General features: G+C 41.8%; 1 protein-coding gene across 1 annotated transcript in view; it reads left to right on the top strand.

Moving 5' to 3' along the window:
• The window catches only part of LOC120537794 (ras-related protein Rab-11B), a 76,394-nt gene extending 49,214 nt beyond the window's left edge, over nucleotides 1–27,180 (top strand). Inside the window, exons 2-5 of the mRNA XM_039766994.1 lie at nucleotides 12,290–12,485; nucleotides 14,457–14,650; nucleotides 14,771–14,851; nucleotides 25,061–27,180. Of these exons, the coding sequence (XP_039622928.1) occupies nucleotides 12,290–12,485; nucleotides 14,457–14,650; nucleotides 14,771–14,851; nucleotides 25,061–25,206 (617 nt within the window). The 3' untranslated portion in view covers nucleotides 25,207–27,180. The remainder of the gene's footprint in view (nucleotides 1–12,289; nucleotides 12,486–14,456; nucleotides 14,651–14,770; nucleotides 14,852–25,060) is intronic.
• The last annotated feature ends 276 nt before the right edge of the window (nucleotides 27,181–27,456 follow it).

Genomic DNA, 27,456 nt, shown 5'->3' with positions numbered 1-27,456 from the left:
TTGGATAAAGGGATCAGGCAAAATAATATATGATTTGACTATGTATGAGCTATTTTTTATCTAAATTGGAGGTTTGCATCATGTTCCATTGACCCAATTCAGTAAACTCCCAGTAATGTTAAAGAAAAGACGTAAAGATTCTGTCTAATTATATGTCTGACAAGAGGCACTAGTGATCACAGTGTTAACAGCTGAGCGTGGGAATAGTTAATATTTGCCACTTGACATTCCTTCGGAGTCTCTTACATTCTCAGGTATTGTACACTTAAGTGGCCTTCATATCCTTTCTGCTTTCCTTGTGACATCTTTCAAGTTCTCAGCACATCCAAAAGGCAGTTGAAGTGGACTTGGCTTTACGATGACAGCAGCAGATCTTCAATCTAAAACACCCATTTAACATGCCAGAGGCCAAATCTTAACAGTAAAAGTTAATATTTGTAAAAAAAAAATACAGTAATAACTGCTTTAACGTAAAAAGTATAGTAATAACTGTCAAACTGGTTAGTTAACTTGAAGCTTTATCAGAATTTAGAACCACAATTTTTAGCCCAGGGGTGTCAAACTCCGATCCTGGAGGATCACATTGGCTTCAGGTATTCATTCTAAACCTTTACTTAATTAGTGACGAGTTTTTATTGCTTGATTGGTTTTCTATTTACGACTCAGATCCTTTAAATCAGGAGTGAGCCGTGTCAGTCCAGGAGGGCCGCAGTGGCTGCAGGTTTTCATTGTAACCCTTTTCTTAATTAGTGACCAGTTTTTATAACTGATTAACTTCATTGAATTGATTTTTTATTTACGACTCCGATCCTTTAAATCGGGAGTGAGCAGTGTCGGTCCTGGAGGGCCGCAGTGGCTGCAGGTTTTTATTCCGACCAAACTGCTTCGTGAAAAGGTACTTATTGCTGATGAAGCACTTATTGCTCAAGTGACATTTTACCGATTCATTTTAGTTGACTTACTGGTTAAGATTTTGAACCCTTAATTGCTTTTTTAGTCTTAAACAGCTGTATTCCCTGTTTTTAATGGCTCCTTATTAGCAACTAGAGAGAGATGACTGGCAGTTCTCCATCTACCTTGTTTCCATTCACATCCGTGTGTATTCATCATGATTCGGATTAATAAAATACACAGATGAAAACTGCAGAGAAGGGGACAAACTGAAAATTATTCATCCGGTTTAGGCTGCAAGTCATTTAGATGATACCATTAGAAAGGAAAACAAATCTACAATTTAAGGATGACCTGATGTTGTAGAGTTTCAAGTCGTGATAAGGATTGTGTAGAAATTGAGCAACTGAGTTGGAACAAAAACCTGCAGCCACTGCAGCCCTCCAGGACCAACATTGATCTCTCGTGGTTTAGCCTGGTTACCATCAACGCCATTACCTACCAGATATATCAAGGTTTAATAATTTATTCTAAAAATGGCATTTTGGGGGTCTCCTTGTTGGTGTACTGGCACCTCCTATGGGAATGTGTAATTGTCCTTTGAAATCTTTAACCCGCTGTGACCCCCTGGGTCAGCTCCACATTCTTTGGTTACTTCCAGGAGCCACTTGAACCCAGAACTGTCAATAGCATATCTGATTATGAGCCATGCAAATAAGAACACACAAAGTTGGCAAGGGCTGATGCAAAGTATTAAAATGCTTTTATTCACGAAAAAGACAAAGTGCCCTAAGGTCAAACGTGCAGTGCTCCAACAATAAATTACCCATTAAAAAAAGAAAAAAGGTGCTAAAAAGTGGAAGTTAAAATGTCAAAAAACAATAATCAGTCTGTTCAAATGAGGTTAAAATCCCAGGCAGAACCTGTCCTTTAAAAGCAACCCCGAGACACAGTGCCTCCTTTCTAAAAACGGACATTTCCACTGCTTACACCAGGTGCAGTCAGCCATAACAGAGCTTGGATCCCTGTTGGCAGTCCCTTGGCATTCAGTGGGATGGCATGCCATGCCTTGCTCCATCTCTAGCCCACTGCCACAGCAGCCATACCGGATGCACTTCAGAACAGGTAATCCATGTTTGGTCCCGGTCAGTACTTGAATGGGAGACCAACCAGGAAAAGTGTGGGTTTCTGCTGAAAGAGGTGTTGGGAAGGCCAGCAGGGGGCACTTAGCCTGTGTTCTGAATGTGGATAGCAGTGTCGGGGGACCCAGTGCTGTAAACATGGCGCTGTCCTTTGGTTGAGATGTCCTAACTCTCTGTGGTCATTAGAGATCCCTGGGCATCCTTTCTTAAAGAGTAGGGTGCATCACGATGTCCAGGCTAAATTGCCCACTACAGCCTAGTCATTCTGACTCCTAATAATCCCCCCCTCTCACCTTTGCAGCACCTAACAGCTAATGTGTGGTGAGCGTACTGACACAGAATGGCTGCCATCACATCATCCAGCAGGATGCCGCACATTGGAAGTGGTTGACTGTCTACTGTCTATGTAAAGTGCTTTGTGTAGTGAGAAAAGTGCTATATAAATGTAAAGAATTATTACTATTAAGGCAGGAGTCCATACTGAACAGTGGATCGCCCCTGGTGCTCCCGCCGTGTGCTTGTCTTCCTCACCACCTGCTTCCTTTCCACTCGCACAGGCTCCTCTTCTATCCTTTTACTTCTGATGTTTCTTCAACCTCCGATTCTCCTCCTTCCTGATTTCGATTGTGTGCAGGTGCTGCCCTCCACCGGCTCCGGGGTATGAATGATGCACTTGACCGACCCGACGAGTGCACAATCAGCCAAGCATACCAGTCAGCTTCGGGGCAACGTGTGCACCTGCCTAGAGCCTTCATACTTCAGCACTCCTGATTATTTAAAATTGCGCTTTGCCACGGATCTCTGTTATCCCACCCACTTCTGGTTAGGTTTCAATTAATACACATTTCTCGTGTAAAACATTGAAATCTTAAGTATTGGTTCAGCTGACTTCAGTAATGCAGGATAAGCGCTGTTGGTCCAGCAAGTGTACAGAAACCTGGCGGGGATGTTGTAGTTGTCCTTGCTTCCTTGTATGACTACAACCTGAAATTCATTATTGGCTCACTTAATGACCCTTTTGATAAGCGTCTATTTTTCTGATTATGTAAGATTGGAAATAAGGAGTGTAAATGATTCTGCGATTAATCATCATTGAGAGTCCATGTCAGCAGTAAAAGCAAATAACAAAAAAGTACCAAACGGTTATCATACAGTAAATGAAGAATGCAAAACTATGGGACCTGTCCAGGAAGCTGAAGTAATGACATAGTAGTCAAGCTCTCCAGGCCGCAGGTATCCATAATGTGACAAAGTTATGTTGCTTCAGATTTTAATACGTATTTACTTGAATGTAACTGGAAAGGAATAAATGACCACAGTATGACCCAGACTGATTGTTGTAGTAAGCAGCAGATAAAAAAAGATAGATAGATAGATAGATACTTTATTAATCCCAAGGGGAAATTCACATAATCCAGCAGCAGTTTACTGATGCAAAGAAACAATATTAAATTAAATAGTAATAAAAATGAAAAAAATTAAAATAAAATAAATGTTCGCATTTACTCCCCCGGGTGGAATTGAAGAGTCGCATAGTGTGGGGGAGGAACGATCTCTTTAGTCTGTCAGTGGAACAGGATGGTGATAGCAGTCTGTCACTGAAGCTACTCCTCTGCCTGGAGATGATCCTGTTCAGTGGATGCAGTGGATTCTTCATGATTGACAGGAGTTTGCTTAATGCCCGTCGCTCTGCCACAGATGTTAAACTGTCCAACTTTACTCCTACAATAGAGCCTGCCTTCTTAACAAGTTTGTCCAGGCGTGAGGCGTCTTTCATCTTTATGCTGCCACCCCAGCACACCACCGCGTAGAAGAGGGCACTCGCCACAACCGTCTGGTAGAACATCTGCAGCATCTTACTGCAGATGTTGAAGGATGCCAACCTTCTCAGAAAGTATATTCTGCTCTGAGCTTTCTTACATAGAGCATCAGTATTGGCAGTCCAGTCCAATTTGTCATCCAGCTGCACTACCAGATATTTAAAGGTCTGCACCCTCTGCACACAGTCACCTCTGATGATCACATGGTCCATGAGGGGCCTAGGCCTCCTAAAATCCACCACCAGCTCCTTGGTCTTGCTGGTGTTAAGGTGTAAGTGGTTTGAGTCGCACCATTTAACAAAGTCTTTGATTAACTTTCTGTGCTAATCCTCCTGCCCACTCCTGATGCAGCCCACAATAGCAGTGTCATCAGCGAACTTCTGCATGTGGCAGGACTCCGAGTCATATTGGAAGTCTGATGTATATAGATTGAACAGGACCGGAGAAAGTACAGTCCCTCGGCGCCCTGTATTGCTGCACACAATGTCAGACCTGCAGTTCCCAAGACGCACATATTGAGGTCTGTCTGTAAGATAGTCCACAATCCATGCCACAAGGTGTGAATCTACTGCCATCTCAGTCAGCTTATCCCTAAGGAGCAGAGGTTGGATGGTGTTGAAGGCGCTAGAGAAGTCCAAAAACATAATTCTTACAGCACCACTGCCTCTGTCCAGGTGGGAGAGGGATCGATGAAGCATATAGATGATGGCATCCTCCGCTCCCACCTTCTCCTGGTATGCGAACTGCAGAGGGTCGAGGGCGTGGCGAACCTGTGGCCTCAGGTGGTGAAGCAGCAACCGCTCCATGGTCTTCATCAGATGTGACGTCAGAGCAACAGGCCGGAAGTCATTCAGCTCACTAGGACGTGATACCTTTGGGACAGGAGTGATACAAGATGTTTTCCAAAACCTTGGTACTCTCCCCTGTTCCAGGCTCAGGTTGAAGATGCGCTGTAGAGGACTCCCCAGTTCCAACGCACAAGCCTTCAGGACGAAAACACTCCTGTAGGTTGTGATGCTGTAGGAGTTTATGTATAGTGTTACCTCAACCAAAAGATTTATGTGCCTGTGCTTTATATTAAACCAGTTCAAAAGCAAACAAAGTAAATTTCTTTTGTAATCCTCCCATTAATGTTTGATTTATAAGGCATCGCTTGCAGTGGTGACATTCAAAACCATTGTGTGCTTATCTTGGAGAGTCTGTTTCCAGCAAAACTAAATAAGTCGCCCACCTGCTTCTCCCTGTCCACTGTCTTGTCCAGATTCACTTTATGGACCTCAAAGTGAAATTTGAGATCTGTACCTTGGTTAAAGGTTAATGGAGCACTTAATGATGGTGATAGAGAGAGTAATAGATGATAGATTAAGGGAACTTGTGAGGATAGATGATAGGCAGTATGGTTTCATTAACAGTAAAGGAATGGTTGATGCAGTTTGTACTGTGCAATTACAAGGGAGTGAAAAACTGTATCATGTGTGTATAAAGCTAGGTACGTTCCAAGAGATGCATTGTTTTAGGGTGTGAGGAAGAGAAAAGTTCCAGAAAAAGGGGTAAGACTGGCAGAAGTGAAATATGAGGGATCAGTAACGGTGGTGAGAACTGTACTTGAATGTGGAGACACAAATGTTCAACGTGCAAGTAGATCGACATCTGGGTTCACCCCTTGGCCCTTTGCCTTTTTTTCCTTGTTGAGGAGGTGTGGAGTGGCAAATTCTGAGAATAGTTATGTGCTGATGAGCTTGTGATCATGGCAGGGTCAGAGGAGGGTAATTGATGGGAAGCCCTAGAACACTGAGGACTAAAAAGTGCTAAAAGATCTGAGGTTATGGTAAGTAACCGGAGAAGAAGAGAGAGATGGAGAAAAGGAGAAACTTGAAAGAGCTGAAATGAGAATGCTGAGGTAGACTTTGAGCCTCTCACTGAGGAAGAAACAGAGGAATGAGAAGATTAAGGTTGTATTCACACTCGTAGTCCATTTGCTTTGTACCTGATCGGGAGATGATTTGTTACTTTGTTTCCATCTCCATTTGGTTTGATGGCCTTTCACGCAGCAAGCTATCAAGCAAACCAAAAGTAGCAATAAAAACTGCATCGGCATGTTGTGGACTTCTTTCATTGGGTAGAAGCAATTTTAGACAGTAAACGTAATCGGGTGATTTTTATTGCAGTGTATGAGGTTGTGTATTTACTCCAGTAGCCTACTGTAAGACCACCACTTTTCTTTTTTATCTGAAATCTCGTCTGCCATCTTTAAGAATGTAAATATGCGTTAATAATGTTCCAGAATGTTTAATGTTTTCTTTATAGAGTCGAAGTTAATGCGTCTCCAGTGTCCACATCATGCCTGAAGTGCAATTGCATTGAGATGAAGCCCACCTGCCTGCTTCACCCTAATTTTTCAGATTAGGGTTTTAATCATCGGTCACATGGGAATTACTTTGTGGACACGTGTCTGTATATGGTTTGATCTACCTTATCATAAGTGAATTGGTTTTACATAATCAACTGCTGAGTGATGAAGATGCTCTGACACTGAACCGAGTGCCAGGATTTATCTGATTAAATGGTAGTTGTGCATGGTGTTGTGTATGTAGATCATTTCCGTCATACCTTACGTGAACTACTCCGGGATTTACTTGGTATCACACCAAGGCCATCTTTTCTAAATACCCTGTTCCATTGTTTTGGTCCTCACCAGAATGTGATTGGCTTGTTTTCATCTACAAGACTTTTTGTTGTGGGCCATGTCATAGTTGCAGATTGCAGTAGCTGCACCATGTCAAATTACACAACTGCAAATCGCAGCCATATCGGATTTAATAATTCTTTGCATTTATTTTTTTTTCTTACTACTCAAAGCGCTCAGCAATTGGGGGCTTGCTCAAGGGCCCAACAGAGCAGAGTCCCTATTGGCATTTATGGGATTCGAACCGGCAACCTTCCGATTGCCAGTGCAGATGCCTAGCCTCAGAGCCACCACTCCACCTTTGCCAACCAAGCTCTGATCTGTTTTCTCTGACAGCCAATAGCGTGTTGTCCGGCAGAGCAGCACATTACAAGGAGTTAAGAACTGTGGAGAGTTCAGCAACAATCTCTGCCCATTAACTGTTTTTCAGTTCAGTTATGTAATGTAAAATATGAGGTCTCGCACAGACCAGGTTCAAAACACATGTTCTTTATTCCTCGTTGCTACATTTTATGCATTGTACTGCTGGTTAAATGTTCATTGCTCTCAATTCTTGCATGTAAAGAGTCCAACCCTCCTACCAAGGAGAAAATCAATTCTGTTTGATTGTATCCTGGCCAGTCGCAGACTAGTTGGTCTCAGTCATTGGGTATGTCGCATTAGACAGTTGTCTTCACGGGAGTGTCTCACTGACTGCCTCTGACTGGCTAAGATTATGTAAAAAGACAATTTAAGAGAAGGTTGTAACAATCAGTGAGGACATTAGAGAAGCTATCTTGAGATAATATGGAAAAGTGATATCTAGGGATGATTGGGAGAGTCTGGAGAAGGTCAGTCGCAGAGAGAATGTACGAGTTGGACAGGGAAAGAGGGAATGTGTGGGCAGGGATGTGCAGTGGAAAGGCCTGAGGGAGGAATGTGTGCAAGCAAGATGGACAAATACAGAGAAGATTCAGCAAGGCTGCTGACCCCGAGTAAAGGGATATGACTATGGTGAACAAAAACCTCACTTACAAGTTATATACCCTTTTCACAGTTTTTGAAAAAGATTCTTTCATTGTCCAGTCTTTCCAGAGGGAGATATGAGAGAATTCCACTATGATTATGTATTAAAAATATTTCTCATATTTATTTTGTGAAAGAAGTCAGACACAGACAGACAGTGAGACAGCCAGAAGTCTCCTTTTTAGCACACAATACAGTGCCCCCAAACACCCACAATTATTCAGTCCTTTCTTTTGCCTTTCATTCTCTGTCTCCTCTTCTCTATTCTTCTGCCACCTCTACTCCTCTCCTCGCAAGCTCCGTCCTCTATCCCCAACTGGAGTGAGGCTGTGTACGTTTTATAACGCACCCGGATGTGCTCCGTGATGACCTTCGTGCAGCTCTTCTTGGTGTGGTGGAAGTGCCGCATGGGCACCCAGAAGCAGACCCCCACCTTACCCCAAATACACCCCCCACCCCCCGGTGTACCTGCTTCCTGTGCAGGCAGCACTTCCTGTTATGGTGGAAGTGCTGCAGTCCATGTAAACCAGGGCGGCTACCCTTTTGTGTCCCGGTGGGGGTATTGTCTCTCTCCCAGTCCTTCCATCTTATTATATTTATTATTTTATTTATTATATAGTGTGTGTGTGTGTGTATATTGCATTTGTTCTCTGTCTTTGAACCTCATTGTAACCACCAATTAAACACCCTTCCTCCCAAAGCAGCACTCAAAGAATCGATGGGACTTCTCTTCCTCTGCCCAACCCCTCTCCCAGTACTACAATAACATCAGCCATCAATTAGTCAACAGTGTGAAGTATGTTATTGATATGTCTATTGTCTCAGAACTAAAGCTTTTAGAAGTTCACTTTTAACTTGATCTAAAAATAAAATCCCCAGATTTTATTTCAATAGATTTTTTGTATATTTTGGAAACAATTTTATAAATAGTTGGAAATGACCTGAAAGAGTAGCTAGCCATTCCCCAGTCTCCACATTAAAACCTAGCAAAATATTCTGAGACTTGCCTAATCTGTATGGTTGGTTCAAAGATCGAGAGCCTATCCCAGCAGCAAATTAGGAATCAATGCTGGATACCAGTTCATTGCAGGGTCCTATGTTACGGCAATTATCAATAAGACCGCAGTGTTAGCTTATGAGAAGGAAATTGAATGTACAGGGCCCTCCAAAGTGTTTAGGGTCATCACAAATTTTTCCTCAATTTACTCCTCTGCTCCACAGTTTAAAATCACAAATCAAAAAATTCAGATAACAACATTTATTTCTATAGCACATTTTCATACAAACAGTAGCTCAAAGTGCTTTACATAATATCCACCCATCTTCCAACCCGCTGAATCCGAACACAGGGTCACAGGGATCTGCTGGAGCCAATCCCAGCCAACACAGGGCACAAGGCAGGAACCAATCCTGGGCAGGGTGCCAACCCACCGCAGGACACACACCCACACGCCAAGCACACACCAGGGCCAATTTAGAATCGCCAACCCACCTAACCAGTATGTCTTTGGACTGTGGGAGGAAACCGGAGCACCCGGAGGAAACCCACGCAGACACGGGGAGAACATGCAAACTCCACGCAGGGAGAACCCGGGAAGCGAACCCGGGTCTCCTAACTGCGAGGCAGCAGCGCTACCACTGCGCCACCGTGCCGCCCTTGCTTTACATAATAAAGAATAGAAAAATAAAAGACACAATAAGAAAACAAAATAAGTCAACAATAATTAACATAGAATAAGAGTAAGGACCAATGGCCAGGGGGGGACAGAAAAAACAAAAAAAAAAAAACTCCAGACGGCTAGAAAAATAAAATCTGTATGGATTCCAGACCATGAGACCGCCCAGTCCCCTCTTTGTGATTAAAGTGCACATTGCAGACTATCATTTAAGGGGATTTGCATACATTTTGATGATACCATGTCGTAATGCCAACACTGTTTCTACATGGTCCTCCTATTTCAAGGCACCGTAATGTTTGGGAACACAGCAGGTCTATGAAGGCCATCATATTTAGTACTTTGTCGCATGGTGGTGATCCGCCTTGCATCTGATGCAACCATCTTCAACTCCTGCTTGTCCGCTTAAGTTTTCTCTTCAGCATATAGAAGCCTTGTTCCATTGCATTTAAACTGGGGACTGGCATGGCCATTCAAGAATTTTTCATGTTGTAGCTTTGGAAAACTCCTGATTTGCCTCAGCAGGATGCTTGGATTATTATCTTTTGTAGGATGAATCCAATACGTTTGGAGGCATTTACTGGAACTTGAGCAGGTAAGGTGTTTCTACACACCTCAGAATTCATTGTGCCGCGGATGTCTGCAGTCACATCATTAATGAAGAGAAGTGTGCCTGGACCTGTAGCAGCCATACATGCCTAAGCCATACCACTCCCAAGCATCATGTTTAACAGATGAGGTGGTCCTTTTTGTCTCCACACTTTGCTCTTGCCATCACTCTGATCAGATTCGTCTTTGTCTTGTTTGTCTTCAAGACCTTTTTCTAGAATTCCTCAGGCTCTTTGAAGTCCTTTTTCACAAACTGTAATCTGGCCTTCTGTTTTAATGGCTTACTAGTCATTTGCATCCAGCAGTGTGGCTTCTGTATTACTGTTTATTAAGTCTTCTGCAGATAGTCATCTCTGACACACACTTTTGTCTCCTGAAGGCTTCTTCTGATCTGTCAGACAAGCATTTGGGGCTTTATCTTTACCATGGTGAGGATTTTTCTGTCACCAGCAGCCGAGATCCTTCTTGGCCTACCAGTCCCTTTATGATTTCTTAATTATATTGCAGACAGTTGGTTGGTAATGTTTAATGTTTTCCTGATGTCTCTAATGGTTGTGTTCTTGTTTTTCATTCTCATAATGGCTTTTTGACTTTCATTGGCACTGCTCTTGTCCTCGAGTTGAACAGTGGCTCCAAAGGGTAGAAGCAGGCTGAGGTATCTTATTCCTGCACTAATGAAATACCGAAACCCACCTGAGGAATGACAAACACCTGTGACACCAATTGTCCCAAACATTATGGTGCCCTGAAATCTGGAACCATGTGGAAAAAGAGAATTGTGCCTTTGTTTCTTACATTATGGAGGACACTGTATATACAGGGTGAAAATATGCGTACTAGAAATGTGAGATCCATCCATCCATCCATCCATATTCCAACCCGCTGAATCCGAACACAGGGTCATGGGGGTCTGCTGGAGCCAATCCCAGCCAACATAGGGCACAAGGCAGGAACCAATCCCGGGCAGGGTGCCAACCCACCGCAGGAAATGTGAGATATCTGTGTTAATCAGTGTGCCATATCTCCACCACTGTTAAACCACATGATCCGTTTGTATCAAAAGCTGCATTTAACCCTTAACTTTAGATGTTCTATTGTTACCAGGATGAAACCCAATTTCAAGTTTTCAAATAAACTAATACTAGCCGAGTGTAAGAATAGGAACGGAAAACGGTGAGAAAGGAATTCAGAAATCAAGAAGAAAGGAATACTTCTTGAAAGACCCAGTTGTGAATGAGTGTTTTGCTGGAGACGACAGATAATGAGTCAAAAGTTCTAACCGTAGAAAAAGCCACGTACAACAATAGTTTTGTTGCATGTATCATGGACTTCCTGGAAATGTGGACGGTAATATGATCATTTTATGTGGACAGTAATATGATCATTTTGCCTACACGTACGTTGTTATTTTCAGCGTTTGCTTGCAGTGCGTTTGACAGTCCTTTGTATTATTCCACGCGCAAATCTTGTTAATGTAATCTGAGATAGTTGAGACGCACACCTTCTGTTTTAACATACGCATCTACGACGTACTGTTGGAATAGTGTGCCGCTGGAGTGCAAAATACTAAATATATTCCTCATTGATAATCTGTATGCGTAAAACTGGCATTGAGTAAGCCTGATTCTGTTGTCGGTTCTTTTTATCGGGAACATGTTTGAAAACTTTGTGCCGGCCAATGTCTCCGTAAGGGAATATAAGTGGGTATACCATAGGATCGCAATTCATACTGAGCGTGGAAATCTGTTTACAGGAGTTGCCTTTGGGATAGATGCAAATGCCATCTTCTCCGACGAAAATCGCTGCAACGTCGGTGTGACATGTCAGGGCATTGCATTGTCGTAAATCCTGCCCAGGATTTTCCTTGAAAGCCATTCGTACAGATGCTGTTGGATTGGACTGAGCGATTTCATGCATGTGTTTGTATGATTTAGTAAAGGGGTTGATGGTTCTGAGCATGGAATCTAGCTGGAGAAGTACATTTTCGTTGCATGCAGAGTTTGCTTTATTTTGTAAGCGTACTTCAGTAGCTTGTGTCAAAAACATACAACTGTCTATGTCCTGGAGAGGTAGAAGTGTTAGCGTATAGTGGAGAGATTTGGTGATAAATTTTGCCTGTGTATTTTAAAACAGTATGGTCTGTGGACAGGAGGTTGAGTTATCTGTGGAAGAGGACGAATAGGAATCGAGAAATGCCGTGTCGGCTGTGTGTGGGCAGGACTGGTTTTGAAGTGGAAGCAGGATGAACCAGAAGAGAAATATATATAAGAGAGAGTTTAAAACGGTCTGGGTAGTGATAAGTAAGTTCTTTTGTAAAAAAAAATTTGGAAAGACCATTAATATTAATTGGTAATATTCCTTGAGTAGATCGCATTCTTGTGCTGTGGGAGTTTTACTGCACTGTATAAAGAGCAGTGTATTTTAACATCCCTTTGATGATTTTTCCTCTTTTAATTTCAGTGGTGCTGATTGGTGACTCCGGAGTTGGGAAGAGTAACCTGCTCTCTCGATTCACACGCAACGAGTTCAACTTGGAAAGCAAGAGCACCATTGGAGTCGAGTTTGCCACTCGTAGCATCCAGGTGGACGGCAAGACGATAAAGGCTCAGATCTGGGACACGGCAGGACAAGAACGCTATAGGGCCATCACCTCCGCGTAAGTATGGGGTGGTCTTTGGAGGGGGGGGGAAGGGCATAGTCTTAAGCATACAGTGGTGTGAAAAACTATTCACCCCCTTCCTGATTTCTTATTCTTTTGCATGTTTGTCACACAAAATGTTTCTGATCATCAAACACATTTAACCATTAGTCAAATATAACACAAGTAAACACAAAATGCAGTTTTTAAATGATGGTTTTTATTATTTAGGGAGAAAAAAAAATCCAAACCTACATGGCCCTGTGTGAAAAGTAATTGCCCCTTGTTCAAAAATAACCTAACTGTGGTGTATCACACCTGAGTTCAATTTCGTAGCCACCCCAGGCCTGATTATTGCCACACCTGTTTCAATCAAGAAATCCCTTAAATAGGAGCTGCCTGACACAGAGAAGTAGACCAAAAGCACCTCAAAAGCTAGACATCATGCCAAGATCCAAAGAAATTCAGGAACAAATGAGAACAGAAGTAATTGAGATTATCAGTCTGGTAAAGGTTATAAAGCCATTTCTAAAGCTTTGGGACTCCAGCGAACCACAGTGAGAGCCATTATCCACAAATGGCAAAAACATGGAACAGTGGTGAACCTTCCAGGAGTGGCGGCCGACCAAAATTACCCCAAGAGCAGAGAGCGACTCATCCGAGAGGTCACAAAGACCCCAGGACAACGTCTAAAGAACTGCAGGCCTCACTTGCCTCAATTAAGGTCAGTGTTCACGACTCCACCATAAGAAAGAGACTGGGCAAAAACGGCCTGCATGGCAGATTTCCAAGACACAAACCACTGTTAAGCTAAAAGAACATTAGGGCTCGTCTCAATTTTGCTAAGAAACATCTCAATGATTGCCAAGACTTTTGGGAAAATACCTTGTGGACTGATGAGACAAAAGTTGAACTTTTGGAAGGCAAATGTCCTGTTACATCTGGCGTAAAAGGAACACAGCATTTCAGAAAAGAACATCATACCAACAGTAAAATATGGTGGTGGTAGTGTGATGGTCTGGGGTTGTTTTGCTGCTTCAGGACCTGGAAGGCTTGCTGTGATAGATGGAACCATGAATTCTACTGTCTACCAAAAAATCCTGAAGGAGAATGTCCGACCATCTGTTCGTCAACTCAAGCTGAAGCGATCTTGGGTGCTGCAACAGGACAATGACCCAAAACACACCAGCAAATCCACCTCTGAATGGCTGAAGAAAAACAAAATGAAGACTTTGGAGTGGCCTAGTCAAAGTCCTGACCTGAATCCAATTGAGATGCTATGGCATGACCTTAAAAAGGCGGTTCATGCTAGAAAACCCTCAAATAAAGCTGAATTACAACAATTCTGCAAAGATGAGTGGGCCAAAATTCCTCCAGAGCTGTAAAGACTCATTGCAAGTTATCGCAAACGCTTGATTGCAGTTATTGCTGCTAAGGGTGGCCCAACCAGTTATTAGGTTCAGGGGGCAATTACTTTTTCACACAGGGCCATGTAGGTTTGGATTTTTTTCCTCCCTAAATAATAAAAACCATCATTTAAAAACTGCATTTTGTGTTTACTTGTGTTATATTTGACTAATGGTTAAATGTGTTTGATGATCAGAAACATTTTGTGTGACAAACATGCAAAAGAATAAGAAATCAGGAAGGGGGCAAATAGTTTTTCACACCACTGTAATTGTGTGCTTGTGAGATCAGTGCAGTGACTAACAGGTTTTTAATCAGAACATCCATGTAAAAGGGTTGATTTGCTCTTCTGTTACCTTAATATGGAAAAATAGGCACATTACTCCTCTTTGGTCTGAATCCTTTTGCTTGCTGTGCCAACTTCTCATTGTCTTCAAGACAGACAAATGCACCAGTGTGTGACCATGGTAAGAAGAGAATTCAGACATGTCCAATTTAGATTACATGCTGTCTCCAAGCATGAGGGTTCTCTGTTGTATAGATTTGCCCTTCATTTATTTTTTAAATACATTGTTTTTAAAGGTACTATCGGGGTGCTGTGGGTGCATTATTAGTGTATGACATCGCCAAACACCTCACGTACGAGAATGTGGAGCGCTGGCTGAAGGAACTGCGGGACCATGCTGACAACAACATTGTCATAATGCTAGTGGGAAACAAGAGTGACCTGCGACATTTAAGGGCCGTGCCCACTGATGAAGCCCGTGCCTTTGCAGGTAAATTTGTGTTGCTGAGAAAAAAAAAGATTGATAAATTTAAAATGTATTTAAAGTATCATTATTTCTTTATTGATGTTAGGTTAATGGGGATTAATACTTTTGTCTTCCTCCTTGCAGAAAAGAACAATTTGTCATTTATTGAAACATCAGCCCTGGACTCCACTAATGTAGAAGAGGCATTTAAAAATATATTGACAGGTAAAAAATAAAAAATAGAGGGATATAATGGTGCACATTTTTCATGTGCTGAAAATTATAATCTCACTTACACTGCTTTAGAAATGGCTGTTAGCTAGAATGAGAACTGTCTTGTATATAAATCAGGCATATAGTGATGCTTAACTGCACTGACGTTTCAAAGGTGTGTTTGGCGAGTACATATCTTCTTCAGTGGGAGAAATAAATATGGAACGTGTCGATTATTTTTTTTCAGTGTATAAGTATATTTCCAATGAGACTATTAACATGAAATACTCAGAAGATGTTGGTATTAACTGAAGAAAACCACAAATATAGAATTCACAACATTAAACGTCATAAATAAAGGTATGTGTAATAAAGTGGAATGACACAGAGAAAAAGAATTGAATGTAACACTTAGGGCTTGTTTATACTTCACACTCAATGTGTACGTGTACGTATCATGGCTGCCACACGTTACCAGCATTCATTTGATGCGTCCTCTGGGCAGGTCCTCAGAAATTAATGTGATGCGTGCGCGAGTTGCAGTACCAGCAAAAAGTTGGGGGGCGCAGTGTGCTAAAACTCGGAATGTGCCGTCAGAGTTTCTGTTCACCATCTACATGTGACAGACAGAAAGCCGCTTTGCGGATCCTACAGGATCAATGTGCCTGCTTCGATATTTGATGAATGATTCGATGTGGTGAAGCAAAATGCCGACATACTAATAATGCATTCGCGGTGCTTTTATATTCAAGTGTCGCATGTTCCCCGCACGTAATGACACGATACATTTTAAAAGTCTCACATACCATCTTCTGTGCCGTCTTTTTTTTTTTTCTGGGCACTTTAACAACGGCATCAGAATGTATGGCAGCGTGTTTGAGACACAGTGGAAAAAGTCTATTTTGTAATTAAAATTTGAAATTTTGGCTTTAATTTTGAATTATCAATTTTAATCTGGTAGATTATTTTATCATTAAAGCAGACCGTCGTAAACATCATTTTAAAACCGACCCAGTTGTTAATCGTTATGTGCTTCTGGGGCTTCCACCTGAACTGAAAGCAGCGGCAAGCCACACAGAACACTGATATTCCAGCTCTCTGCACATTTAGAATCTTTAGATTTATACTTGAAATCTTGAAATGCATTAAAAGTTTGTACTGTATATTACATTTTACAAGTAAGTCGTTAACTTCATGTAAGTAATGAATACTGTTAATAATTACACGTGTGGGGTGGTGCTGGGCGATATGACGATATATATCGTGGGGACGATAGAAAAGTGTTGTATCGTCCTATTTCTCTTCTATCGTTTCTATCCTAATTTTATCAATTACTAAAGAAAATATTGCATTAAATAGGCTATGACAAATGAATGATAATGTCTTGTCGCTATGCAATGCATCCTCTACCCTTTATATAAGTGATAATCAAGAATAAAAATGAACTTTTTCGCAAAGAAACTCCATCTTGTGGTTTTGTGACAGTTCAGTTAAATGTCACTTCAAAATAAAGTTGCAAAAAAAAGTATGCAATGATATTTTTGTCAAACTTTTCAGAGAATAACTGGAAACGTACTTTATTGTGGGTGGTATATCGTGATATATATCGTTATTGTGATATAAAATAATCCATATCGTGATATATGATTTTTCCATATCGCCCAGCACTAGTGTGGGGGCAGCACGGTGGCAGAGTGGTAGCGCTGCTGATTCACAGGGAGTCACATCCCTGGTGTTCCCTGCCTGGTGTTTGCATGTTTTCCTGGTGGGTTTCCACAGTGTTCTATGGTGTCCTTCCAAAGACAAGAAGGTTTGGGTATTTGGTGATGATAGCGTGACGCTAGTGTATGTGTGTGCTTCTGTTCACCTTACAATGAGCTGATGCCCAGTCCAGGGATTTTGTTTCTGTCTTGCGCCCGATGCTTGCTGGAATGGGCCCATCCCTGGACTGATGGATGTAATCATTAAACATCCCTTTCAGAGATATTGTGGCAAGCTGTCCTCTGAATTTAATGGATACTTCATGCAATTCACAACACCGCGAAGTGGAACGTTTTCTCACCATGATGATATCTCACACTGCCACCTGGTGGAATCTTCCATATTTACAGTGTGCGCACAAGTATAAACAGTACACTGCTTTTGTAGCAGTAATGTCCACTGGCCCATGAATTGCATCACGTGAAGTGTAAAGCTGGCCTAAGTGGAGAAACCTTTATTTGTAATGACAGTTTCAAGTCACTTCCTATATGAAGAAACCAATCGCCCGCCGTGCTCCGCTGGGATTTTGGCCCATTCTTCTGAAGCTTTTGCCTTTAAATATTGAAGATTCCGGGCGGCCCTCTTGTGAACCCCTGATCTTTTAGTTCCTTCCACAAATGTTCTATTGGATTTAAGTCAGGTGATTGACCGGGCCTAATAACTCGAGTTTCTTTCTCTGAAACCAATTGAAAGTTTCCTTTGCTGTATGTTTTGGATTGTTGTCCTTCTAGAAGGTCCCCCCACTTCTCATCCGCATCAATCTGGTGGATGGCAGCAGATTTCATTTCAAGTATCTCTCTGTACATGGCCGCATTCATCATTCCTTCAATTGCATGAAGTCTGCCATCGCTATGAGATGAGAAACGGCCCCACATGATGCTTCCACCTTCAATCTTCACTGTTGGTGTATGGTGTGTTTTGCCATTTCTCCCCCAAACATGATGTGGAATGTGAAAACCAAAAAGTTCAACTTTGGTCTCGTCTGACCAGACCCTATTCTCCCAGTATTTCATAGGCTTCTCCAAATGTTGTGTAGCAAACTTTAAACGAGCTTCAACATGCCTTTTCTTCAGTAATGGAGTCTTGCGGGGTGAGTGTGCATAAAGGCCATGCCGGTAGAGTGCATAGCCGATTGTTTTCTCTGTAACAATTACACCTGCTGCCTCCTGAGACTTTCTGGAGCTCTCTCCGAGTGATCCTTGGCTCTTGGGCTACTCTTCTGACTATCCTCCAACTCCCTGGTCAGAAATCGTATTAGGAACTCCTGTGTGTGGCCGGTTGATGGTGGACTGGTGTTCCTTCCACTTGCAGATAATGGGCCCAATGGTGCTTACTGGAAGATTCAGAAGTTTTGAAATACGCCTGTAACCAGTTCCACTGATGTGGTTTGCAACAATATAGTTGGCTAAGGTCTTGGGAAAGCTCTTTGCTTTTACTCATCATGAGATGTTTCTTGTGTGACACCTTGGTAGCAAAACCCCTTTTATGGCCCATCAATATGTGTTAACCCAGCTGATATCAATTTGCACAGATACGAGGTGGAATTACTTTCTAACTGCTTTCGGATTTCAGTTGCTTCCTTGCCTTGGTGTACTGCTTTTTCTTAGCATGTTCAAAATTTTTCCCTGTGTCATTCCACTTGCTTACACATTACCTTTATTTATAGCTTTTAATGTTGTGAATTCTTTATATTTGTGGATTTCCTGAGTTAATACCAATGTCAGGTGAGAATTTTATGTGAATAACCTCATTGGAAATATACTGCTCAAAAGAATTAAAGGAACACTTTTTAATCAGAGTATAGCATAAAGTCAATGAAACTTATGGGATATTAATCTGGTCAGTTAAGTAGCAGAGGGGGTTGTTAATCAGTTTCAGCTGCTGTGGTGTTAATGAAATTAACAACAGATGCACTCGAGGGGCAACAATGAGATGACCCCCAAAACAGGAATGGTTTAACAGGTGGAGGCCACTGACATTTTTCCCTCCTCATCTTTTCTGACTGTTTCTTCACTAGTTTTGCATTTGGCTACAGTCAGTGTCACTACTGGTAGCATGAGGCGATACCTGGACCCTACAGAGGTTGCACAGGTAGTCCAACTTCTCCAGGATGGCACATCAATACGTGTCATTGCCAGAAGGTTTGCTGTGTCTCCCTGCACAGTCTCAAGGGCATGGAGGAGATTCTAGGAGACAAGCAGTTACTCTAGGAGAGCTGGAGAGGGCCATAGAAGGTCCATGACCCATCAGCAGGACCAGTATCTGCTCCTTTGGGCAAGGAGGAACAGGATGAGCACTGCCAGAGCCCTACAAAATGACCTCCAGCAGGCCACTGGTGTGAATGTCTCTGACCAAACAACCAGAAAGACTTCATGAGGGTGACCCAAGGGCCCCATGTCCTCTAATGGGCCCTGAGCTCACTGCCCAGCAGCATGCAGCTCGATTGGCATTCGCCATAGAATACCAGAATTGGCAGATGCACCACTGGTGCCCTGTGCTTTTACAGATGAGAGCAGGTTCACCCTGAGCACATGACAGAAGTGAAAGGGTCTGGAGAAGCCATGGAGAACATTATGCTGCCTGTAACATCATTCAGCATGAGCAGTTTGGTGGTGGGTTAATGATTGTCTGGGGAGGCATATCCATGGAGGGTCACACAGACTGCTACAGGCTTGACAAAGGCACCTTGGCTGCCATTAGGTATCAGGATGAAATCCTTGGACCCATTGTCAGACCCTGTGCTGGTACAGTGGCTCCTGGTGCACGACAATTCCTGGCCTCATGTGGTGAGAGTATGCAGGCAGTTCCTGGAGGATGAAGGAATTGATACCATTGACTGGCCACCACACTTTCCTGACCTAAATCCAATAGAACACCTCTGGGACATTATGTTTTGGTCCATCCAATGCCACCAGGTTGCACCTCAGACTGTCCAGGAGCTCAGTGATGCCCTGGTCCAGATCTGGGAGGAGATCCCCCACAACACCATCTGTCATCTCATTAGAAGCATGCACCGATGTTGTCAGGCATGTATACAAGAACACAGGGGCTATACAAAGTGCTGCGTACAATTTTGAGTTGCTGCAATTAAATTTTGGCAAAATGGACTAGCCTGCCACATAATTTTTTCACTCTGATTTCTGGGGCGTCTTTGAATTCAGGGCTCTGTAGGTTGATCATTTTCATTTCCATCAAACGATGTGGCATCCTTTCGTTCCTACCACATTACCCAGTCTATATCAGTATAGATATCCAGGAGGATTTCTTTTTCCCATTGAGATCTGATGTGTTTTCAAAGTGTTTCTTTAATTCTTTTGAGCAGTTTATATTAAATAAGCAAAAAAGTTGACAGGTTCAATACTTGCTTCTCCCACTGTATATATTTGTGTGGCAACAGATGGTAGGCCACCTTTGCTGACCTGTTATAATTATGAAAGGTAATTCTCCTGAACAGCAGAGCACAACATTTTTTGTGCTGTATCAGGTTGATTTCCATCTGATTGAGCTGATGTGTGTCATCATCATGTATTGGTTATTGAAGAAATACTAAAAAAAAAAAAAGAACATAATAGCAAGTGGGAAAAAAATCGTTAAGCTGCTTTGTTAAGAAAATTTTGAACAGAGAGTTGAACGGTTTTTGATATTCAGAGCTTGTGGGTCAGGACCATCCTCAGTGAGGAGAGTTGCTCCTGAAGACGAGGCTTATTTAGTCATCATTGTGAAAAAGAATTTCCTTACAAATATTTCTGAACTGTTCTTTTTTTATTATTTTTTTTACTTGTGTTTATTTGTATTTAAATTTTATATTAGCTGAAATACCCAGCATTGCCCAGGTGGAAAATAAAGTTTTTTTTTTTTTTTTTTTATTGTTTGAGAAAAAACACAACTTATACAACAAAATAAAATAACAAACAATGAAGCCTCGCTAATGTGCTTGTCTTGCAGTCTTGTATGCTTGTTACCATCCAGTTGAAGCTCAGAACTGGCCAACTCCTTTTAATTTCAAACGCAACAAACATGGTGCTCAAACATAAAGAATGCTGGCAGTCACTTCCAGTGCACCCTCTGGTGGTCGTTCTGAGTGTCAACTGGATGGTAACAAGCATACAAGACTGCAAGATCACCCCCCACCCTACCAGGAAGGGGGTGGGTTAGGATTGATTTCACCCTACAGTATTTTGAGTCGACCAATGAGAAACGTGTACCAAGTTTCATAAAAATCGCTCCATCCATTCAGAAGTGATTCTGGAACATACTTAGACACACACACACATTGACATTGCATATACAGGTGCCAGTCATAAAATTAGAATATCATGACAAAGTTGATTTATTTCAGTAATTCCATTCAAAAAGTGAAACTTGGATATTAGATTCATTCATTACACACAGACGGATGTTATATTTCTTTTCATTTTGATGATTATAACTGACAACTAATGAAACACCCAAATTCAGTATCTCGGAAAATTAGAATATTGTGAAAAGGTTCAATATTGAAGACACCTGGTGCCACACTCTAATCAGCTAATTAACTCAAAAGCCTTTAAATGGTCTCTCAGTCGAGTTCTGTAGGCTACACAATCATGGGGAAGACTGCTGACTTGACAGTTGTCCTAAAGATGACCATTGACACCTTGCACAAGGAGGGCAAGACACAAAAGGTCATTGCTAAAGAGGCTGGCTGTTCACAGAGCTCTGTGTCCAAGCACATTAATAGAGAGGCAAAGGGAAGGACAAGATGTGGTAGAAAAAGTGTACAAGCAATAGGGATAACCGCACCCTGGAGAGGATTGTGAAACAAAACCCATTCAAAACTGTGGGGGAGATTCACAAAGAGTGGACTGCAGCTGGAGTCAGTGCTTCAAGAACCACCACACACAGACGTATGCAAGACATGGGTTTCAGCTGTCACATTCCTTGTGTCAAGCCACTCGAACAAGAGACCGCGTCAGAAGCGTCTCGCCTGGGCTAAAGACCAAAAGGACTGGACTGCTGCTGAGTGGTCCAAAGTTATGTTCTCTGATGAAAGTAAATGTTTCATTTCCTTTGGAAATCAAGGTCCCAGAGTCTGGAGGAAGAGGAGAGGCACAGAATCCATGTTGCTTGAGGTCCAGTGTAAAGTTTCCACAGTCAGTGATGGTTTGAGGTGCCATGTCATCTGCTGGTGTTGGTCCATTGTGTTTTCTGAGGTCCAAGGTCAACACAGCCGTCTACCAGGAAGTTTTAGAGCACTTCATGCTTCCTGCTGCTGACGAACTTTATGGAGATGCAGATTTCATTTTCCAACAGGACCTGGCACCTGCACACAGTGCCAAAACTACCAGTACCTGGTTTAAGGACCATGGTATCCCTGTTCTTGATTGGCCAGCAAACTCGCCTGACCTTAACCCCATAGAAAATCTATGGGGTATTGTGAAGAGGAAGATGCAATACGCCAGACCCAACAATTCAGAAGAGCTGAAGGCCACTATCAGAGCAACATGGGCTCTCATAACACCTGAGCAGTGCCACAGACTGATCGACTCCATGCCACTCCACATTGCTGCAGTAATCCTGGCCAAAGGAGCCCCAACTAAATATTGAGTGCTGTACATGCTCATACTTTTCATGTTCATACCTTTCAGTTGGCCAACATTTCTAAAAATCCTTTTTGCATTGGTCTTAATTGATATTCTAATTTTCCGAGATACTGGATTTGGGACTTTCATTAGTTGTCAGTTATAATCATCAAAATTAAAAGAAATAAACATTTGAAATACATCAGTCTGTGTGTAATGAATGAATCTAATATACAAGTTTCACTTTTTGAATGGAATTACTGAAATAAATCAACTTTTTTATGATATTCTAATTTTATGACCGGCACCTGTATACACATACACTAGCTAAAATACCCAGCATTGTCCGGGAGGAAAATTTTTTTTTTTTGTTTCAGAAAAACATAATTAATAAAGCACAACTTTAAAAATAAATTAACAAACAATAAAGCCTCACTAATGTCCTTGTCTTGTATTTATGTTATCATCCAGTTGACGCTCTGAACCGCCCAACTGTATTTAATTTGAAAAACAACAGGGGCACGGTGTGGCTTAAACATAAAGAGTGCTGGCACTCACCTGCTATACAGTATACTAACTGTGCAAGCAGCATGTGATCCTAGAAAGTATTGAATCGTCAGAACTACTGTGGGCATCTCTCTGCTATCAGGATTCATATTGCCTACGTGCTCTCATCGTTAGTACATTAGCAGCTAAGCGACTGCCTTTCTTAGGAGGTTTCCTTTTGCCGGTTTGCTGGCCTCGCTTGCGTACCCTCCGAGCTGGAGCCCTCACTCTGACTCTGCATCTCACTTCTGGGCCGCACAGTCACACACACACACACTTGCACGCATAGAACTCTATTTAATTTGAAAAGAAACAGGGACGTGGTGGAACTCAAACATAAAGAATTCTGGTGGTCGTTCCGAGTACCCAGAAGGGGGTGGGTTAGGGCTGATTTCACCCTACAGTATTTTTAGTCAACCAATGAGAAACGTGTACCAAGTTTCACGAATACCGCTCCAGCCGTTCCGACGTGATGCTGAACACACACACACACACACACACACACACGTACGTTGACTTTTAATATACGAGGTATATCTATTAAATAACGAGACTGTGATTCCACCTAGTAAATAAAGCAGTCAGAACCGGTTATAACTGCATGCATGGTGACCTTGAACATAACTGAACCTGCATGACAAGTAGCAACACTCTGTGACGTTCACTTGATTGCGAGTCGCCATTTTGTGTGGTTGTGTTTTCTGTAGTGTGCCAAAAAATCATTTGTCCTCTTTGTAGCAGTTATGATAAGCTAATTGCTCATCCATTGGTGCTACTGATCGACCCATGACCAGTGACTAGTAGCAGTTTTAGTAGTAGTATTAACATGTGCTTTTTGGCTCCATTCTAATTTTTTATTAAATTAGATCAGATAAACTTTAGATAAAGTGTATTAATCCCATGGGGAAATTCAGATGCATAGCTTCATTTTAATTAACAGAAAATCATCTTCTTGAGGAGCTCCTTACCTCTGTCTCTGTGCTCCCAGTTCATGGCACTTTTGTGTGTAATACTATAAAAGTTAATTTGTCATAAAGTAATTGTGAGAATAGCATTGAGAACCTTGTAGCAGTGCTGGAAAGTGCCCGGCCCAGTTACACATGGTGGGCCAGTGTGTGTGTGTGTGTTTTTTTTTTTTTTAAACTAGCTGTGCTACCCACCTTAAGACGGATTGAAATCTAAGTAGTCAATGCAGAAACGTCAGCGAGTCTAGGGGTAGCCTGATCTGGGCATGGTGGCACTTGTTTGAAATCTCCTCCTCTTGTAGGTAGTTGATTTCCAGTTGTTTGGAGATCTTTTCCCGGACTCATTGGCATCTATAACCCTCTTTCTGAATGACAGATAGTTCTTTCGATCTCAGCATGATGATAACACAAGGGCAAACCAAATGAGTTATCTGAGGTTTAAATAAGAATGGATCAGACAAGATCCTCCCTAATGATGGTTCTAATTATTTACATCTGATCTGGAACACCCAGTTCTAATTTCAGTTACTGTATTTGGAGTAGTGATTAATGGTAGGGATGCACTGACTTTTTCCACATGCAAAATTTACATTTATGTTTATTTAAATTATACAGTGAATTACAAAATATGCTTGTTATATTATCTTTATCTATAGATGTTCTTTAACCCTTCCATTTCATTTCCCTCTTATCCTGAGCAGGGCCACAGGAATGTTAGCGTCTTTCCCAGCAAAGGCAGAGACAATCCCAGGACAGAGTGCCAGTCCGTCACACTGCAAACACACACAAGGGCCAATTTAGCAATGCCAGCTCCCCTAACCTGCATATCTTTAGACTGTGGGAGGGCACGGCAGCACCCAGAGGAAACTCCTGCAGGCACAGGAAGAACATGCAAACGCCAAGCTGGTTTCCTTATTACGAGGCACTGTGCCACCATGATGCCCAATACTGTTTAAATGAAGATCAAATCTTGATGGCCACATATGTTAAAGAAGAAAAAAACATTTCATGGCATGCATATGTTTCCTTTTTTGCTTCTGGAGGGATCCATGTTACATTCTGAATCCTAAATCTTACCTTATCTTGCAAGTACAAGCAGTGAAGTTTGTAGAATTTAGCGAGTTTTTTTAAAATCTGGATAGTCAGTAATGTTCCACACCTTGTCCTAATCTAGACTAAAGAGTATTACTCAAGATTTGTGTTGTTAAAATATTTACATGTCTTCTCTATATGCTAGGTCACCTCATACCCAAAAACAGGTTAATGCAGGTGGCAGTTTAATGGAAATTTGTAATATGGCACTATCTTTCTCTTTTAAGGTTAGCTTTGTATTGTGAACATGTACCAAGGCACTGAATGTTTGTTTTTTTATTTCTTCTTCTTTGCAGAAATATATCGTATTGTATCACAGAAACAGATAGCTGATCGGTCAGCGCACGACGAATCTCCTGGCAACAATGTGGTAGACATCAGTGTGCCGCCCACCACGGACGGGCAGAGAGCCAACAAACTGCAGTGCTGTCAGAATCTGTGACCTCCGAATCCTTTCCTTCCCTCCTCCAGGATCCTTCCTACCCAGTGCTCTCCGCTTTTGATCTTGTGTGTTGTGCGTGCTGCTGTCCGGTATACCCTGTGATTTCTATGCTCTTCCTTCCTTCCTTCCTTTTTTTTTTCCAAAGCTACAAGTCTAATTCTGACATTCCCTGTATAATTTATCCTACTCCTTCTATTCAATCCAGCCTTTTTTTTTCCCCTCTCATTATTGATTTTTTTGACAATTTCCTCTTTCAACGAGACAAGTTCTTCAGGGCTGGAAAAATTCTGCACTGATCATGTGATCCACACCTGGAAAAGGATGCTGGTGAGAGATCAGTTGTTGGAACGGCTAAGTAACCTGGCTAGCTACCCCAGTCCAAGCAACATTCTGAAGGGCTGCTGGTCAGATCAGGACAGCCCTTGGGTTTGCACACTGTGTGAAATATGGTTGTCTGTGCTAATAAATAAAACAAAAGGAAGATGGCTAATTGATCCTGACTATGTTAGCATGCTGCTTGATGATTGCAAAAGCAGCAGTGTGAAACTGAGCAGGTCCACAGTGAAGGAATCAGCAATCATTACCAAAAAGGAAAAAAACTTTTGCATTAGCTTGAGGCTCACACTTTTTTTTTGTTCTTGTTTTTTAAGGTCCAGCATCTCTTTGTAATCTATTATGGACTGACCTTTCCCCTCCGCTATTTAAATATATTCGGAATAGAATGCTACCAAATCGTGCATATGTTAGACAGTTTAAAACTTGAGGAAATATTAAAAAAAAAAGTGGCTTAGACTGATTGAAGGATTGCAAACTGAGCACCCCCCAAATCCCCCAGACATCACATAAGGCGTCACATAGCACTCGCCATTATTTGTACTCTGTAGATGTCCTTTTCCCTACCTGTGCTTGACTGGATATCAGACAAAGTCTTCCAGAACTTGTATGGTGTTGCACTGAATGGTAAACTAGATTTTTTTTTCCCTCCTCTTTTTAATGTGAGGAGGGAATTTATGGTGGGAGGTGTGGGGGGGGACGGGGTGTGGGCGTTAAACACTAAACTGTGTGTGATGTACCCACGCAGTGATAAGGCAAAATCTTCACACCCTGCAATGCTTGTCCAGTTGAGGTCTGAAGACTGCACCGCCTAAGTAATGCATTCTGGTTAATATATATATATATATCTCCATACATACATACACATGCATATTATATATATATATATATATATATATAAATCGTATGATGGGATCATCTAACCTTGGTCACCTTTGCACGTGACTCCTCATTTTTTTTTTTTTTCCTTGTAAAATAATGCGGTATATCCTTAGCCATTATTTCAAATATTAGCGCGCAACGCCTGTCACGGTAACGCGTATAACGCAGCTTGCGTACGGCTCTTGGTAGTGTTCTTGACAGAAATGCATACACTTCCTTTTTTTTTTTTTTTCCTGTGAGGGTCTGTCTGCTTTGGTGCCTGAAGGGAACAAATCGGGCTGCTCCTCCTCTTCCTCCTCCTCGTCTGTCCTGTCTTGTTTTTGGCTGTACAGCCCAAGGACATGCAACTTAGTGGCCTTTAGATGACCACTTGTGTCCTGGAATCGTAGACCTTCCAGCTAGGCACTTGGTCCACTCGAAATCCAAATGAAGTCTGTGAGATCTGACAGGTCAGGACATCCTGTTAATGAATTTGTTTCTCCACATCCCAAAGGTTAGCACCTGGTCTAATGCATTTCTGGGAAGCTTTATTAGAATAAAGAAGAAAAAAAAAAAACGTACTTGGTTCAGCTGAATGTCATTGTCATTTTTTTTTTTTTTTAGGAAACTTAACTTCCCCCTTTCCTTCTTCCTGCTTGTCTCCACTTTGAGAATTGCCTTTGAAACAGTACAGGTTGTACTTACCATTCATGCGGTCGACTTAAGAACACTTTGAATTTATTGAATTTTGACAGTTAGCTCCCAGGAGCAAAGCTTTACTTATTTTTGTAAGCATTTTTTTTTTACTGTTTTGATTGTTTAAGTGCATCACCTTTTTTTTTTTTTTTTTTTTTTTTTTTCCTCACCTCCTCCCTGCCATCTTTCTCACCTTTTTTCTGCAGGTGTACCTGTATTTCTGTTAAGTGCAATCCACTATGTAAATATATATACGCCTCACTCAGTTTGTGCATGGTAACATATGGTGGATGAATACATTGCCAAACCTAAGAATTGGTTTGTGTTGTGGTGTGGTTTTTTGTTTTGTTTTTTTAAATC

The sequence above is a fragment of the Polypterus senegalus genome, chromosome 10, assembly GCF_016835505.1.
Source record: "Polypterus senegalus isolate Bchr_013 chromosome 10, ASM1683550v1, whole genome shotgun sequence".
In the NCBI taxonomy this organism is placed as follows: Eukaryota; Metazoa; Chordata; class Cladistia; order Polypteriformes; family Polypteridae; genus Polypterus; species Polypterus senegalus.
The sequence above is the reverse complement of the archived record's forward strand: the minus strand, read 5'-3'. Positions and strand labels throughout refer to the sequence as shown.